Source organism: Vulpes vulpes, chromosome 12 (assembly GCF_048418805.1).
Source record: "Vulpes vulpes isolate BD-2025 chromosome 12, VulVul3, whole genome shotgun sequence".
NCBI lineage: Eukaryota > Metazoa > Chordata > Mammalia > Carnivora > Canidae > Vulpes > Vulpes vulpes.
Window position 1 is genome coordinate 105,947,241 of NC_132791.1, and position 16,288 is coordinate 105,963,528.

General features: G+C 42.8%; 1 protein-coding gene across 4 annotated transcripts in view; it reads right to left on the minus strand.

The window, feature by feature from the left end:
* Positions 1–16,288, minus strand: part of APLP2 (amyloid beta precursor like protein 2) — an 81,163-nt gene that overhangs the window by 24,646 nt on the left and 40,229 nt on the right. For all 4 annotated transcript variants that reach the window (XM_072729327.1, XM_072729325.1, XM_072729328.1 and 1 more), the window contains exons 2-3: positions 13,213–13,386; positions 12,065–12,188 (exon numbers count right to left, since the gene is read on the minus strand). In XM_072729327.1, the coding sequence (XP_072585428.1) occupies positions 12,065–12,188; positions 13,213–13,386 (298 nt within the window). The remainder of the gene's footprint in view (positions 1–12,064; positions 12,189–13,212; positions 13,387–16,288) is intronic.

Below are 16,288 nucleotides of genomic sequence, written 5' to 3' on the forward strand. Positions count from 1 at the left end.
GGAACTGGGGAATTACTGTGGACCAAATATAATGTTTGATACTTTTTAAAGGAAAGCTAGGAAGGACATTCTGTGGACATTTAGAGAAAAAATGTCTGAAGTATGACTACCATAGTTACATAGGAGAACATCCCTGATCTTAAGAGAAATAAGCCGAATATTTAGAAATGAACTGTCATGATGTCCTAACTTACTTTCAAAGGGTATAATCACAACAATAAAAGGCAAATAAGACACAGCCACAGAATGAGATAAAGAAGGCAAAACCAGAGAACCTCGGGAAAGGGCAGAGAGGTATTCGCTGTCACTTTTGTGTTCTCTAGGTCTCTTTTAAAGTTCTCTTTTTAAACATACAAAGCTGGGAGAAAAATGCACATAGCTGTTTAAAAAATAAAATGTGCTCTTTTAGAAATACACACTGAAATATTTACAGGAAAAAAAAATACTGCCTGTGATACAATTCCAAACACTCAGGGAAAGGTGGGGGTGGGTCCACAGACAATGTAAGAGCAGCTCGCAAACTGATGATGGATACATACTGGACCACGGGTACATAAGGGTTAATGGTACTAGTTCTCTCTCTGTGTTTGGACATGTTTGTAACTTCCGTAAGAAAAAGCTAAAAACTCACCTATCAATGGGGTGCCTGGCTGGCTCCACGAGTAGAGCATGATTTCGGGGTCCTGAGTTCAAGGCCCACATTGCGTATAGAGATTACTTAAAAAAACATATTCATGTATCACTGGATCATCACCCAGAGATTCTGACTCAGCAGGTCTAGGGTAGCATCAGTACTATTCACTGAACAAACATTCCAGGAGATTCTGATGATCACCAATAAGCTCCACACAGGGGCTCAGCAGAGGAAAACAAAGAGGGAGAGACCTATGTGCTCAGCTCAGGAAGAGATGCAGTAAGTAGAGGCAGGAGAAAGGAAGCAGGCAGGCTCACCTCTGAGGTGTCCTTTTCTTTCTTTCTTTCTTTAGAAATTAAGTGCAATAGGAAGGTCATCCAATCTGAGAAAGGTCTCAGGGCTGTGAACTAGTGGAAAGTCCATTCAGACCCACCTCCTAGGTTCATCACCACAGCCTGGTCCTCCAGGACTGCTCAGTCTCTGGGCACTACAGAAGTGAACCCTTCCATGATCCAAGTGCAAGCAGAAGGAGCCCTGTTCAAGGGGGAAGATGTGCTCTGACATCACAAGCTGGAACTGTAAACACAGCTTCCCCACATCAAAACAGCCTCACACCCGGTAATGATGCTGTACACCACTGTCAGAACAAGGGAATGTGAGGGCCAAATAGCTCCATTTGACACTAAACGCAGGAACAAAGTAGTAAGTTAGACATACTGCCCCGACGCCCTAAAGGATCTAACGTGGTAGACCATATACATAAACTTTTTCAATCAACTAGACACAATCAATCAATGCTCAACAAACCACAAATCCCTGTGGGTAAATGAGGATTTGCCTCTATTAGGAAAAAATATCCTGATACTCAACAAAGTTAGAAATCACTTGAACTAGGACATCCAACCACTAACTCATATTGTCTTAATGGGATTATCCTGTATTGACTGGGCAATTTTTATATTTATGACAAAACCATCAAAAGATATATTAAAAGGCAGTGTGCACAGGGTTAAACGCCAGGGTTCAATTTTAGCACTGTCATTATAAGCAGAGAGGTCTTAGGTAGCTTGTTTAACCTTTCTGTGCCTGGATTTCCTTATCTTGTTGTGAGAATTAAATGACATAATATTTGGAACACACAGAAAGCTTAGAGCAGGGGCAGCTGTTAGCTCAGTTGGTTAAACGTCTGCCTTTGGCTTAGGTTGTGATCTTGGTCATCGAGCCCCACTGAGCCCCGTGTCAGGCTCCCTGCTCAGTGAAGAGTCTGCTTCTCCCTGTCCCTCTATTCCTCCACCTACATGTGATCCCTCACACAAACTCTCTCTCTAACAAATAAAATCTTTAAAAAAAAAAAAAAGCTTAGAGCAGAACCTGGTACACCGTAAGCACTCAGCAGCACATAAGTGTGCTAGTTCTAATTACTGATGCTAATGTTGCTGAAGTGTTAAGCTGAGCAGCTTCATACAAAGGAAACTACATATACAATTACAGTTATCATACAGAAATCTGTAATTTGTAAAACCTCAATTTTATAAGCACAATTGTGACATCAGAAAAAAATTAGAACAGCAATTTTATTACTAGATATATAATCTATCGACACAAGAAACTGAGTTTTAAAATAATATAATGGAATACTATATATCAGGTTAAAACTGAATGAAATCTACTTACATCACACGTTAGTCATACCCCCAAAATGATGTAAAACAAAATCATGTTGTAAAAGGTCAACTACAGGGCAACCCTGGTGGCGCAGTGGTTTAGTGCAGCCTGCAGCCTGGGGTGTGATCCTAGAGACCCGGGATCAAGTCCCACGTCAGGCTCCTTCCCTGCATGGAGTCTGCTTCTCCCTCTGCCTGTGCCTCTGCCTCTGCCCCCTCCCCCACCGCCCCGTCTCTCATGAATAAAAATCTTTAAAAAATAAAAATAAAAATAAAAGGTCAACTACAGAATGATACCATTCATGTAAGCTTCCAAACTGAAAAAGAAATGGTTTATAGGTACGTATGCATATAGCACAAGTATAAAAACATGCATGAGGCAGAGGTGGGGTGGGGGAACAGGGGATGGGGATGAAAGAGTACAGTTATCCTCAGTGCTGAGTAACGTAGAGAACTGTTGAATCACTAATATTATACACCTGAAACTAACAAAAGACTGCATGTTAACTACATTAGAATTAAAATGTAAAAATTAATTGAAAATGAAGCCACTAAAATTCTGGTTCTTTCCCCTCAAAACCAAAAAATATGCATGAGAATAACATGCCATCAAGGTTGGCACTGGTTACCTTGAGAGCAAGAGAGAGAAGAAGGGAGGAAAAGGGAAGGAAGGATGGGGCTTTGGAATATTCAATACAACTATGAAAAAATAAGACGGAGATGAAGCAAACCTGGCAAAAATGTTGAAGAACTTGAATCAGTATGATGAGTACCAAGCGGCCAGCATATTGTGTTAGCTTCTCAGTATGCTTCAAATACTGTATGTCAGAATGAAGTTTAAAACCAAAACCTCTAAAGTGCCAGTGATTTAATAATTAACTCCATGCTACACTGTAATATTAAATGCCACCCATCCTTAGCTATTCCATGCCTGAATCAATCTATCTGACCTCTGAAAACCGGAAGAGAATTATAAACACCACTCAATTTGACAAGAAACTAAAATGTAAAAGAAAAAAAAAGAGAATACTCTTTGAGTCAATTGTAATTCTAACATTCTAACAACATAATCTAAGGAAATCAGTAAGCAAATAAAGATTTTTTAAAAATTTTTTTTAAGATTTCATTTATTTATTCATGAGAGACACACAGAGAGGCAGAGACACAGGCAGAAGGAGAAGCAGGCTCCCTGCAGGAAGCCCGATGTAGGACTGAATGCTTGGACCCTGGGATCACGCCCTGAGCAGGAGGCAGACACTCAACCACTGAGCCACCCAGGCGTCCCAATAAAGATATTTATTGTGGTGTTAATATCAAAAATTGGAACCGACCTAAATGCCCATCAATAGATAGGGGATTAAATGATGGTAGCTACATACATGGAATACCCTGGGGTCACAGGAAATATGGTTTGTGTCTATATTTAACACGGAAAAACTTCCATAGTGATTAAATAATTTTAAAAATAATTGAACAATTAGGGGTGCCAATGTGGTTCAGTGGGTTAAGAAGAATCTGACTCTTGGGACGCCTGGGGGGCTCAGTGGTTGAGCATCTGCCTTCTCTCGTGGGGTTCTCTGCATGGAGCCTGCTTCTCCCCCCTGCTTGTACACTCTCTCTGTTTCTCATGAATAAATAAATAAAATCTAAAAAAAAAAAAAAAAAAAAGAAGAAGAAAAAGATGATGATGATGAAGAAGAAGAATCGGACTCTTGAGCTCAACTCAATCTCAGGGTTGTGAGTTCAAGCCCTATGTTGAGCTCCACACTGGGGATGGAGCCTACTTAAAAAGAAAAATTAAGTAAACAAAGCAAGAAACACATCTTATATCCTCACCCCTCCTCCTTCAACCAGTTGGTTAACTCAAGGCCAAGTTTGTCTTTTATTCAAAGATATATATCTCCAAAGAGTAGTACAGAATAGATGTTCAAATATGAACTTTAAAAAAACAAAAAAGCAGGACGCCTGGGTGGCTCAGTGGTTGAGGGTCTGCCTTTGGCTCAAGTCGTGATCCCGGGGATCGAGTCCTGCATCAGGCTCCCTGCTCAGCGAGGAGTCTGCTTCTCCCTCTGCCCCTCCCCTCCACTTGTGCTACCTCTCAAATAAATAAATAAAATCTTTTAAAAAGAGGAAGGGAGGGAGGAAAGGAGGGAGGGAGGGAAAAGAAAATGAGTTTTTTAAACAAGTAAACTATGGGATCCCTGGGTGGCGCAGCGGTTTAGCGCCTGCCTTTGGCCCAGGGCGCGATCCTGGAGACCCAGGATCGAATCCCACGTCGGGCTCCTGGTGCATGGAGCCTGCTTCTCCCTCTGCCTATGTCTCTGCCTCTCTCTCTCTCTCTCTGTGACTATCATAAATAAATTAATTAATTAAAAAATAAATAAATAAATAAACAAGTAAACTAAAGAGGAACACATTTCAATCCCAATATTGGTTCTGTCATTTCACTGTTACTTTTTGGCATTTGCTACATTTATCAGAAGCTTCTAAGAAAAAAAAGGGGGGGGGGCGGTTTCAGCAGATTAGTATTACTGTGTTTTTGGTTTTTTTTTTTAGATTTTATTTATTCATGAGAGACGGGGGGGGGGGGGGGGGGGGGCCAAAGACACAAGCAGAGGGAGAAGCAGGCTCCATGCAGGGAGCCTGACATGGGACTCGATCCTGGGTCTCTGGGATCAGGCCCTGGGCCGAAGGCGGCGCTAAACCGCTGAGGCCCCCAGGCTGCCCCAGTATTACTCTGTTTTATAGAAGAACACTGAAGATGGCTTGGTCTCAGTTTAGAATTTTATCCAAGTCTGTAACAATCCTCAATTTAATCGGTTGGGCTGTAAAAGATAATGGCCACAATTTCCCAAGTCACTGCACATAGAAGGTTATATTGTTTTCACCCTTTAAGAAGCTGATCAATGAGCATAGCAATTCAACAAAACCTAATAAACCGATGACCTATGATTCTCTTTCTCGTCATACCCTTTCCTCTAAGCAGGGCCATGACAGCCATCAGGTTTGAGAGCTTTTCCAGAGTTGCTAAAATTCCTTTTAAAAATAACAAGGGTTTCTACCCACTTGGGACCGCCCTCTACAACAACACTCACAGATGTTTTTTTAAAAACCTCCTGCAAAAGTACTCTCCAGCCATGTTGGTTACGGGGTTCTGGAAGCTGTAACCAGGTGGGAGAAGAAAGCCTTCCATAATGAGAGCACCAAGAGAATCAACCTGACCACCAATGCAAATTTCTATGAGGTCTAGTAGCCGTTTCGAGCACATGTCTCAGAGGCAAACAGGGCTCTGAAGCTACAGACTCAGGATAATCTCACGAGCAGAAATACTCAAGGGTCCACGCTGGGGACAGGGTGAACCGCTGACAGGCTGTCATGAATTCAAAGGTAGCCGATGAGCAGCAAACAGATGCCTGCAGTGGATAGTGAGACAGCGAGGCACATCTGAAGGCACCATCCCAAAGCCTCTGAGATGAGAACTGTCTTTGGTAGGCTTCACATCACAGTAACACTGTCTGTCCAGATCGCCATCCAAAAATAAGCCAAAACAAAAACAGTCACAGGCTTACAAAGCTCTCTTCTTTTAGTCCAGGAGCCAGCCTGCACAGAAATGTCAGAGATGACTAACTCCTTCCCCCAAAATACCAGCAGTTTTGCTCCTTCACACATCACCAACTCTGTCCTACTTGGATCATCCTATCTACCTACCTACCTATCTGTTGTCCGCATAAACTTTTAGAGATAAATAGGAGTCAATCCACAGTAACCTAAGATATGAGGTCATTTTGAGAAGGAAGAGACAACTGAAACAGCAGGTTAGAAGTCACATTGATGGGCAGCTAAGCATCAGAAGAGGGCAGAGCTGAGTGACATGAACACAGATGTCCACAGTGTGACACAGACTTGATGCAAGCACTACTAGCAACCTAAATTCATTCTCAAACTGCTTTCTAGGCAGGCTAATCTCACCCCTCAACCTAGCAAAAACGACAACAAAACTAATGCTTGAGGACACAGGTAAGGACCCTGGGACACCCAAACCAATTAATAGAGGCGACCCAACCCATATAGACAGGTCCTGGTTTCCCCAGTTTCCATCTCCTCACCTCCTCACTTTCTGGCCTGCCTACCAACCTATGCTTTGGGTTTGCTGGGCATTAATTATCTCTATTATTTTTTAATGTAATCTCTATGCCCAACATGGGGATCAAACTCACAACCTCGAGATTAAGAGTTGCGTGCTCCACCGCCTGAGCCAGCCAGGCACTCCATTAGGTAGTGACGGAGTCCTAGGGCTGCAGCTAACCATATTTCTACCATCACTGTATTCCAACATGCGGTATTCATCTTAGTATGCGCAAAAAGACTTACTGTGGTTACTTCTGGTGAATACAATGTACAGGACTCTTTTTACTGCATCCATTTTTTGGACAGTTTATATGTTAAAAGAACGGTGTGTGGCTGTCTAACCCACTGAATATACTATAAACTATTAAACTATATCCTTCAAAATGGGTGAATTATATAGAAATATGAATTATGTCAACAAATTTTGTTATGTTTTAAAGCAGAGACTGGTTGGGGCGGCTGGCTGGCTCAGTCGGTTCAGTGTACAACTCTTGATTTCAGCTCAGGTCATGATCTCAGGATTGTGGTTCTGTACTGGGCATGGAGCCTGCTCCTCAGGATTCCCCCCCCCCCCCCTCTCTCTCTCTCGCCCTAACCATCCTCACTTGCTTGCACTCTCTCAAAAAAAAAAAAAGAAAAAAAAAAAGAAAAAGACTGATTATTTATAAGAGATACTGAGCAAATAATAGATATACTGAGGATAATGGCACTGGAGGCACCAATACGAGCTACTGCCGCTATTATACACGTGTAGCTACAGAAATACAGATTTATGTGTATGTGCATATGTGTACATACATGTATTTCTTAACTCTGTCTGCTGAGCAGGCCTAGAAGCAACATCCTAGTATAAGTACACACAATGCCCAGACTTGGTTTCTCAATACCATTCTCCACTGACAGAAACCAGGGCTTCCTGGAGAAATGTCAGACTCCTGATGTAGAGTTGGGAAAATACAGTATCAGCCTGGATCATCTTTTTCACAAATCTGGACAATGAGCCCAGAAGGAAATAAGTGAATGCAGACACCATCTCAGCCAAGTAATGAAAGCTACCACGGGTAATGAAGCAAACCGACATCTGCAACTCCTAATTCTATGCAGCAAGAACACATCTATGGGTAGCCTCCTCAAAAAGGCGTATATCAAAGGAATCCTAAGGGCCCCCTGCATAGCTCAGTCAGTTCAACGTCCGACTCTTGATCTCAGGGACACGAGTTCAAGCCCTGTGTTGGGCATGGAGCCTACTTTAAAAAAGAAAAAAGGATCACAAGACAAACCCAAACTGCAAGGCATTTTCACAAAGCAATTCATAACTCTCTAAAAATGTAAGGGTCATGAAAAACCAGGTGAGAGACTAAATACTATGTGTGATCTTGAATTAAATCCTGACATTATAGAAAAAAGGTGAAACTTGAGTATGTCTGCAGATTAGATTGGATCAATGCTAATTTCCTGATTTTGATGATGTGGTTATATAGGAGAATGTCTTTGTTTCTAGAAAATCTACACTAAAGCCCTATGGGATAAAAAGATAGCAACTTAAATGACTCAAACACAAAAATGCAGCAATGGCAAGGGTTGGGGGTGTTGGGGGAGCGAATGGTAACAGTCGGAAAATCTGAAATCTGAAGAAAGAGTATATGGGAACTCTACAATTTTTCTAACCATTCCATAAACTTGAAATTATTTTTAAAATATTCTTATTCTTAAAAGGCAAGAAAGAATAACTCTAAAGCACTACCACCAAAATGCTTTCTAGAGCATGGAAGAAAGTGGTACTAATTACTCACCAAGGTCAGCTCTACCTGGGTGCTCTAAGGGGAGACGGGCTGGGGGCAGCAGAGAGACATTAAAATCTACTTCTTCAATGATGCCAAGTTAGAACTGGTCCCTTCCTAGCTCAGCCTCAGGCAACTGTATGCGTTTTAGGATACAGTGGATGGCTCTACTTATTGGCTAAGTAGTAGTTCAAATGGATACTGGTGTAAACACAAAAAAACACTTTCCACTAAGGAACATCAAAAACCATATAATACTTTATTCAGTGACCATGATGCAAAGAAAGTATTGAGTAATTTATGGTCAAATCTTTTCTTTTTAATTTTTAATTTTTATTTATTTATGATAGTCAGAGAGAGAGAGAGAGAGAGAGAGAGAGAGAGAGAGAGAGAGAGGCAGAGACACAGGCAGAGGGAGAAGCAGGCTCCATGCACTGGGAGCCCGACGTGGGATTCGATCCCGGATCTCCAGGATTGCACCCTGGGCCAAAGGAGGCGCTAAACTGCTGCGCCACCCAGGGATCCCGTCAAATAGTTTTTTATGCACTTAGTTAACAGTATCATTTCATTATTTCGTTTTATCAACACGGAAAAATTCGAAGTACATGTAACATATGGGAAAACAAAGCAGTAGAATAAAATTTCTGTCATGTGCCAGCTACGGTATGCAGTCTTACAATTGTCATTAAAAAGTGTATCCTGTGTTGCAGACACTGTCGTGGTACTAGAGGTCCAAGAGGACTAAAACAGGGGTCCTCGGGGTGTGATCCTGGAGTCCCGGGATCGAGTCCCACATCGGGCTCCCGGCATGGAGCCTGCTCCTCCCTCTGCCTGTGTCTCTGCCTCTATCATAAATAAATAAATAAATCCTTAAAAATAAATAGATGATAGATAGATAGATAGATAGATAGATAGATAGATAGATAAAACAGGGGCCCTGGTTTCACAGTGTTTACAGCAAAGTTGGAGAAAGGTACAGAAACAGATCATCACTGTACAGGGTGACAGGTGCAAGGGCAACAATGGGAGTATTCCAGAAATCTACATATCTGGATAGGAAATATAACTAGGAGGAGAAGATTTCTTCAAAGGAGGCAGCCCCTCATCTGGGTGGCTCAGTTGGTTGAAATCTGACTCGATTTTGGCTCAGGCTATGATCTTGGGTTCATGAGAATGAGTCCCTGCCCCCCACCCCTGCTGGGCTCTGTGTTGGGGGTGGAGGGGGGAGTGTCCTTGAGATGCTCTCCCTTCCTCTGCCCCCCCACCGCCGCCCCCCACCCCTGTGCTGGTTCATGCTTCTCTCTCTCAAATAAATCAATCTTTAAAAACAAAATAAATAAAATTTAAATAAAATAAAGCAGGCAGCCCCTGAAGTAAGCTTTGAAAGGAGAACTCAGCAAGCAAAGGAAGTAGAGGAAAGGCATCCCAACGATGAGAATGGGACGGTGTGTGTGGACAGGAGCCACAGAGGCCCAGGCTGACAGGGGGTGGCACACAGAGCAGGGGTGGCAGACATCTGGAAGGCCATGAAGAGAGCCACAGTATGGAGTTTTTGACCTAAGGCAAGGAGCTTAATTAAACCTACTTTTTAGGTGAAGAAGAGCTACTAAGGGCTTCTACGTGTGGGAAAAACAATTCAATTCTCATTTGAGGCCCGAGGCCAATAGACTAGACAACAGAATGGAGAAGCACACGAGGAGGCTGTTGTCACTGTCTGGGTAGGAAAGGACAAACGGCCGCCCAGAGCAGCAGGATTAGGTGGGAGGAAAGGGATATAAGCCAGACGTTCCCAACTTTCGGGTCACAGCACCCCGAGTGTCTCAGTAAGATTTTCATAACACTTCCAGGCCTACCCTAAATAATACCCAAAAGCTAGTGTGTGCTGAGCATCACACAACGCCTCCAAGGGTGCGACTGACTGACCACTGTCACCCTTCCTTCTCCTTCTCTAGTTATTTTATGTGATGCTGGCTCTTTAGCCCGGGAACCACTAATGTTCAGGTCCAGAAAGATAGGAGGTCGCTGAGAGGAATGGAATAGGATGCTGAAACCATGAACACCTCCAGCTAGCAGTTCATGGGATGTCTGAGAGATGCTTCCTTTGAAAATCCAACTATCCCACAAAGCCTCCCGCCACAAGTTTGCACCAGTGCCCTGGGGTGCCTCAGTGCACAGTTTGGGAACTGTGGATAGAAGCCTTATTGAAGACATACGAACCAGGCTTGAAAACTGACTGGACATCAGGGAGATAAAGGTCTCCCAGATCTCAAGCTCAGAGTTCTGGGTGAGGGGTGGAGCCATGACAAAGAACATGTAGGAGGGACCAGACCAGGCTGCAAAGTCTTCCAGGGTAACAATGCAAAGGGAAGAAACGACTGCAAGTACTGTCTACCCACTGTCTACAAATATTCAAAATTACACTCCTGTTTCTTTAATCCAAGAATTTTATATAAAGGGGCACTCGGTTGCCCTGGGTGGCTCACTCGGTTAAGCGTCTGCCTTCGGCTTGGGTTGTGGTCTTGGGGTCCTGGGATCGAGCCCTGTGTTGCGCTTAATGCTCGGTGGGGAATCTGCTTCTCTCTCTCTCCTTCCCTCTGTCCCTCCCCCTGCTCGTGCTCACTCTCTCATGCTCTTCCTTAAATAAATAAAATCTTAAAAAGAATTTTATGGAGAGTGTATGAAACCTCATACCAGAGATTTTCTTAGAGCCAAATGGAATAGGAGACCATCCTTAGACCACACCACACGGAAGGTCTCCAGGTCTCACACTACTACCACATGATGCTCCACTTTAAAGTGGTAAGCATCTGCAATGTCTCGCTTTCCCCCTACTGAATACTTTAATAAAACAGTACTTGCTACATGGTTTAAACACTGTTATTCAGGTGCTGACTCTTCCTGTTATTTTGATACATGTGAGAATGAGGAAAGGCATACATTCCATTTTAGGAAGGGTTTTAAACGAAGGGAGGAAGTAGGACCTGTTAAATTAACGGCTAAAATTAAATATACCACCAACTACCCAGAATGTCGATGTTAATGCTATATCTCTGTTAATCCCATCATGGATCATCAAAAAAATCAGTTGTTTTGACCTTTTACGCTTCAATGACCACATCTGCTCCTGAATCACCCAGCATAGCTACAGGTGCATGAGTGCATCTGGATACCTCTGTGACGAGTGGTTGGGATGAATACATTGACTAGGTAAGTAATGGAAGCAACAACTCTTTCTGGGTAATAAAAATTTCTTACTCAGTTTTACTCAGGTTAGCTCTACTAACACCGACCACAGGGTCAGAAGCACCTGTGGCCGCCGTGGGCCCTTCAGAACGGCAGGGAGCATGGGGCCTTGGCCTGGCCTCCCTGACGGTGCACAGGCAGCTCACTATGAGTCACTCCTCCTGAAAACTACCAGTCTGGTCTGGCTAGCAGTGTAGGATTTCAGCACCTTGTAAAGTATGCGTTGGATGAAGTAAAAGGAACGGGGGATTCCGTTCCTTGGGCTGTTCAGTATAACGCACTACTATGGCCGTGAAACAGGAATTTCAAACATCAATGTGACACAAAGCTGGACTGCTCTGAGGGTAGCACTTTGACTCTGTGCCATGCAAAAAGCTCACCCTTAAAACACAGAAGATGCCCACAATGGGAGAGGTCATGACCATCAAAGGCAAGTAAACCACAGACACTAGAAAGTGGTGAATATTCCAAAAGGAAGTCCCATAATACCTTCTTGTAGCCCTCAGCTTCTTAACAAGGGGAGGCATTGCACTATGGGGCAAAAGAAGATTTATTTGAAAATGAGCAACCTCTACTTCTGGAGAAGTCACCAAGAATATCTAAAGGTCACTCACCAAGACACTTAAAAGGTACCACGACGTGAGTCTTGCACTGCTTTTTGTCCCTCCGGCACCAATTGTCAACACTGACTGGCTCGTTTGCTTCCATCACATTTGTGATCTGTAGCTCTGGATACATCTGCAAAGAAAAGAAAACGCGCTCACAATAAATTGACTTTATCCATAATAAATGGATGTTCATTTCCAAGTAAGGATGGGTGTCTGCTTCCTCAGCGTCATCATCCTCCATAAATCTAAACTTCACTCTGCTACTCTTGGTTCTAACTGAAGTCATCAAGTAAAAAGATATTGTAACTATTAGTTCTCTTTTTGTCTGGGAGATTTCTGACCACTTCTAATGCATTCTCTTAAAACAAACAAAAAAGGAATCTTTACTTAAGGATATACAAAAGTAGCAGGCTCTCGAGTCCAAAATAAATCTATTAGGTACAAGTCCACTTGCAGGGTGCATGTAAATAGCTGAGAAGAAAAAGATATTAAAAGGCAAGTCCATGGAAACATCTGCTGATGAAATTAGAGAATAAAACTCTAACCCTGGCCTTCTATGCTAATCTTGGTGAGAAGTTAAAACATCTCATATCCCTTTCTCGGTCAAGTTCTGACCCCAAAGGTAAGCAGAATCAGACCTGAGACAATCATTTATAATACAGGTGGCTTTCTAGCAGCAAGTGGAAAGTGCAAGTGTCCACCCGACGGGTTTGGCTTTATATCCTCCCATAGTAAGTGGGAAGCCAAGAGAAGCAGGCTTGACTCGTATGGTACCTGCCGAGCTTCTGTGCGGATGGCCAAAACCTCTGACAAGTCTCAGCCATGTCATATATATTGAGACATAAAAGGCCCGGTGCTCCATTGTTTAGCAACTCGGGCTTGCTTCTAAGGTAAAGAGGCTCAAGCCTGGGATGCCTGGGTGGCTCAGTGATTGAGCGTCTGCCTTCAGCTCAGGTCAAGATTCCAGGATCCAGAGATCGAGTCCTACATAGGGCTCCTCACAGGGAGCCTGCTTTTCCCTCTGCCTGTGTCTCTGCCCCTCTCTCTGCATCTCTCATGAATAAATAAATAAAATCTTAATAAATAACATAAAATAAAGAGGTTTAAGCTTGACCCAGGAAAAAGTCGTTTTCATGTTCCAGCAACAGTCTTACCTCCTGACAGTACTGAAGAACTTCTTCTTTTGTTCCGAAGCATTTCTTAGTGCCTGTTGGGTCTGGTTCCCATTTCCCAGTCTGAATGTTCACATGCATATTTAACTTCCCACAAAATACTGCAATTTGAGGCTCGGCGACAGCAAATCCTGTTCCGGCATTGGCCGCAAGAGCCTACCAAAGGGGGGAAAAAATCCAGGTTTACTCCCAAAAGGCTGGCACAAAAGCACAGTCATCTACTGGTTGTGACAGTAGAACTGATCTCTTAAAACTTGTTTATTAGTTTTATCTTTATCTTCATAAACAAATCCTTTTCCCAGGAGTTAGGCCAGAAAAAACAATGAGCGTTGGACTTACATGATCAAAGCGAAAAGGTAGATCAAAAAATCTACCCCCCACTCCCCACCTGGATACTTCTGACTTGGGAACCTATAATCCAACTGTGGTCTGCTCTACTACGAATGTATCTACTTCCCAGTCCTTCATATATTAAACCACAGAAGTACAGAACGGCAAAAGTGCTAGTAATTCACTTGCACAACAACATCTTGTTGAGCAGCTACTATTTTGCAAAGTAATGTGCTAAATGCCTATGACACAGAGTGAGCAAAAAGTCATGGTCCCTGCTCTCGTGGGGCTTTCGGCCTACTGCCGGACTCCATACTCGCACATCAAGTGTGATCACATTCCTAGATATCCCACAAAGGAAAAGAACCCAGTGCTGAAGCAGCATATAGGAAGGGAATTTAACCTAGACTGGGATACGGAGGTGGTCAGCGAAGCTTCCTGACGTGGAGCTTCCCACGTGGAGGAAACGTAGATAGAGAGGCAGACAGCAGCGGCAGAAGGGTGAGAGGCAGGCAGGTGCAAGTCTAGACAACCGTGCGGGCCAAGAAAGGAGTTCTGTCTTTGTCACTGAGGTGCTAACAGGTTTTAAGCACAAAGTTAGTATTTTCAAAACGTACCTGTGATATTTTCTGGTTGCACGATGGCAAAGAGACTGCAAGGGAACAAGTGTATGCAGGGGATGGCTCAGGAAGCTGGTGCCACGGACTCAGGGAGATGGAGAGAGGGGGAGCGAGGGAGGGTGGCACCTGGGATGAAGGCAGTACAGCGGAGAAACAGATGCAAGAGACCGGACAGAACAACTGGTGAGCGTTGGCGACAGATTAACTAAGGGGCGCAGAAGCAGATGTCAAGCATGGCTTGCATTACTCAACGAGGGATGCATCATTCACGGAAATGGGACACTAAAAGGGATTTCATGAACAATTTTATCTTGTATCAGATAAACATAATGGTTCCACTGTCTTTCTCTGGCTGGTATCCTCTTCTTTGTGAAAAGATCATAGCCACTAACAGATCACAAATTACAGGTGACAAAAAACATTTAGGCATCGTGACAGGTAAGGCTCCTACAAAGTCTCATGTTCCAGAAAAAAACACAGGCATCCCAGCACCTAGAAATATGCCAATATTGATGGATGCATCCACAGTGGAGTTTTGTGGTTTCCTCTAATGTAAAAGTTCTTTCAAAATAAACACTGAAGTTTTTTTTTTTAAATGTTAAAACTTGGCGGATAGGGTTAAAGATTGTATGGTCTATCATAGTGCTCTTTTTTAAAAGAGCAATTAATATAAAATGGCTTTCCTATTAACAGAAAGGGTAGCTTTGACTTCTGTAATATATGGAAATTATGTGCTTTCTAAGCAACTCTCATTTATTTGTGCTGATGGACGACAAAGATATTAATGGTCCTTCCAATCAGGAGACTACATTTGATTTTGAAAGGCATTATGACCTTTCTCCAGGAAAAATTTGCCATCGTCTACCTATTTTGCTCAGGAGCTTATTAAAATAAGCCTGCTTCCTACCACTACAAGAGAAGGAAACACAGACACTTGTTGGATAGCTGGGAGAAAGCTAATTTGGGATGAAAATATTGCCAAGATCAATCAGCATTGAAAAAACACCTCAATTAAATCCAACAAAGAGAACAATTAGCAACTTTATTAACTAGAATTGATTGCAGCCCTACTGTGATGATTAATCATTTATTAAAGCAGAAGGCAGATCCTAGGTCTTCCATATAACTGCGTACAAAGCTACAGGCTGATGAGAAAAAGAACAGGGGTGCCTGGCTGGCTCAGTGGAGCCTGTGACTCAATCTCCAGGTTGTAAGTTCAGGCCTCATGTTAGATGTGGAGATTACTTAAAAATAAAATCTTCAAAAAAAAAAAAAAAGAAAGAAAAAAGAAAAGAAAAGAAAAGAAAATTGAAGGATAAGTACACACATTTATTTATAGGCAATACTCTAATGGTATTTAATTCAAAGCAATCATTAAAAGGTGTAAGGATGCCCAAGACAGATGTGCTTAATATTCACATTGAGTTCAACATGTGGACCAAAATGTCTCTTCTGCTGGCCATTCTTCTTTTGAAAAAGCCACATGTTAAGGATGGGCTAGCGTTCGGGTATGACATGGAGGAAAATGGGTTAATATCCAGACAAAGGCAAAGGAAACCCAGGGACAATTTTGTCTATTGAAACCAGTGTTTCCCTAAAGTTCTTTCCTTCCTACTTCAAAAGCCCAGATAGAAATAAAGAAAATTAAGAAAGATATAAAAAATATATAAGAAAGCTCAATCAATAGGTCAAAAGGAAAGGGTTTCCTAAACCTTCTATAATTGAACCACCACAGTTAAATCTAAAAGATGTAAAGCAATTAATTCCTAAATCCTCTTTATGGCTTTGTAGATTTTATTCTTAAGATGTTTGTTTGTTTGTTTACACAGGGGGTGGGGGAGAGGCAGAGGGAGAGAGAGAATCCCAAGCAGCCTCCATGCCCAGTGCAGGGTCTGACTCAGGGCTTGAGCCAATGACCCTGAGATCATGACCTGAGCTGCAATCAAGAGTCCGAGGCTCAACCTACTGAGCCACCCAGTGGCCCCCTTAAGATTTTATTTTTAGGTAATCTCTACCCCCAATGTGGAGCTTGAGCCCATCACCCCGAGATCAAGAGTCACACGCTCTACTGACACAGTCAGCGAGGAGCCCCTGGCCTTGTATAGCTC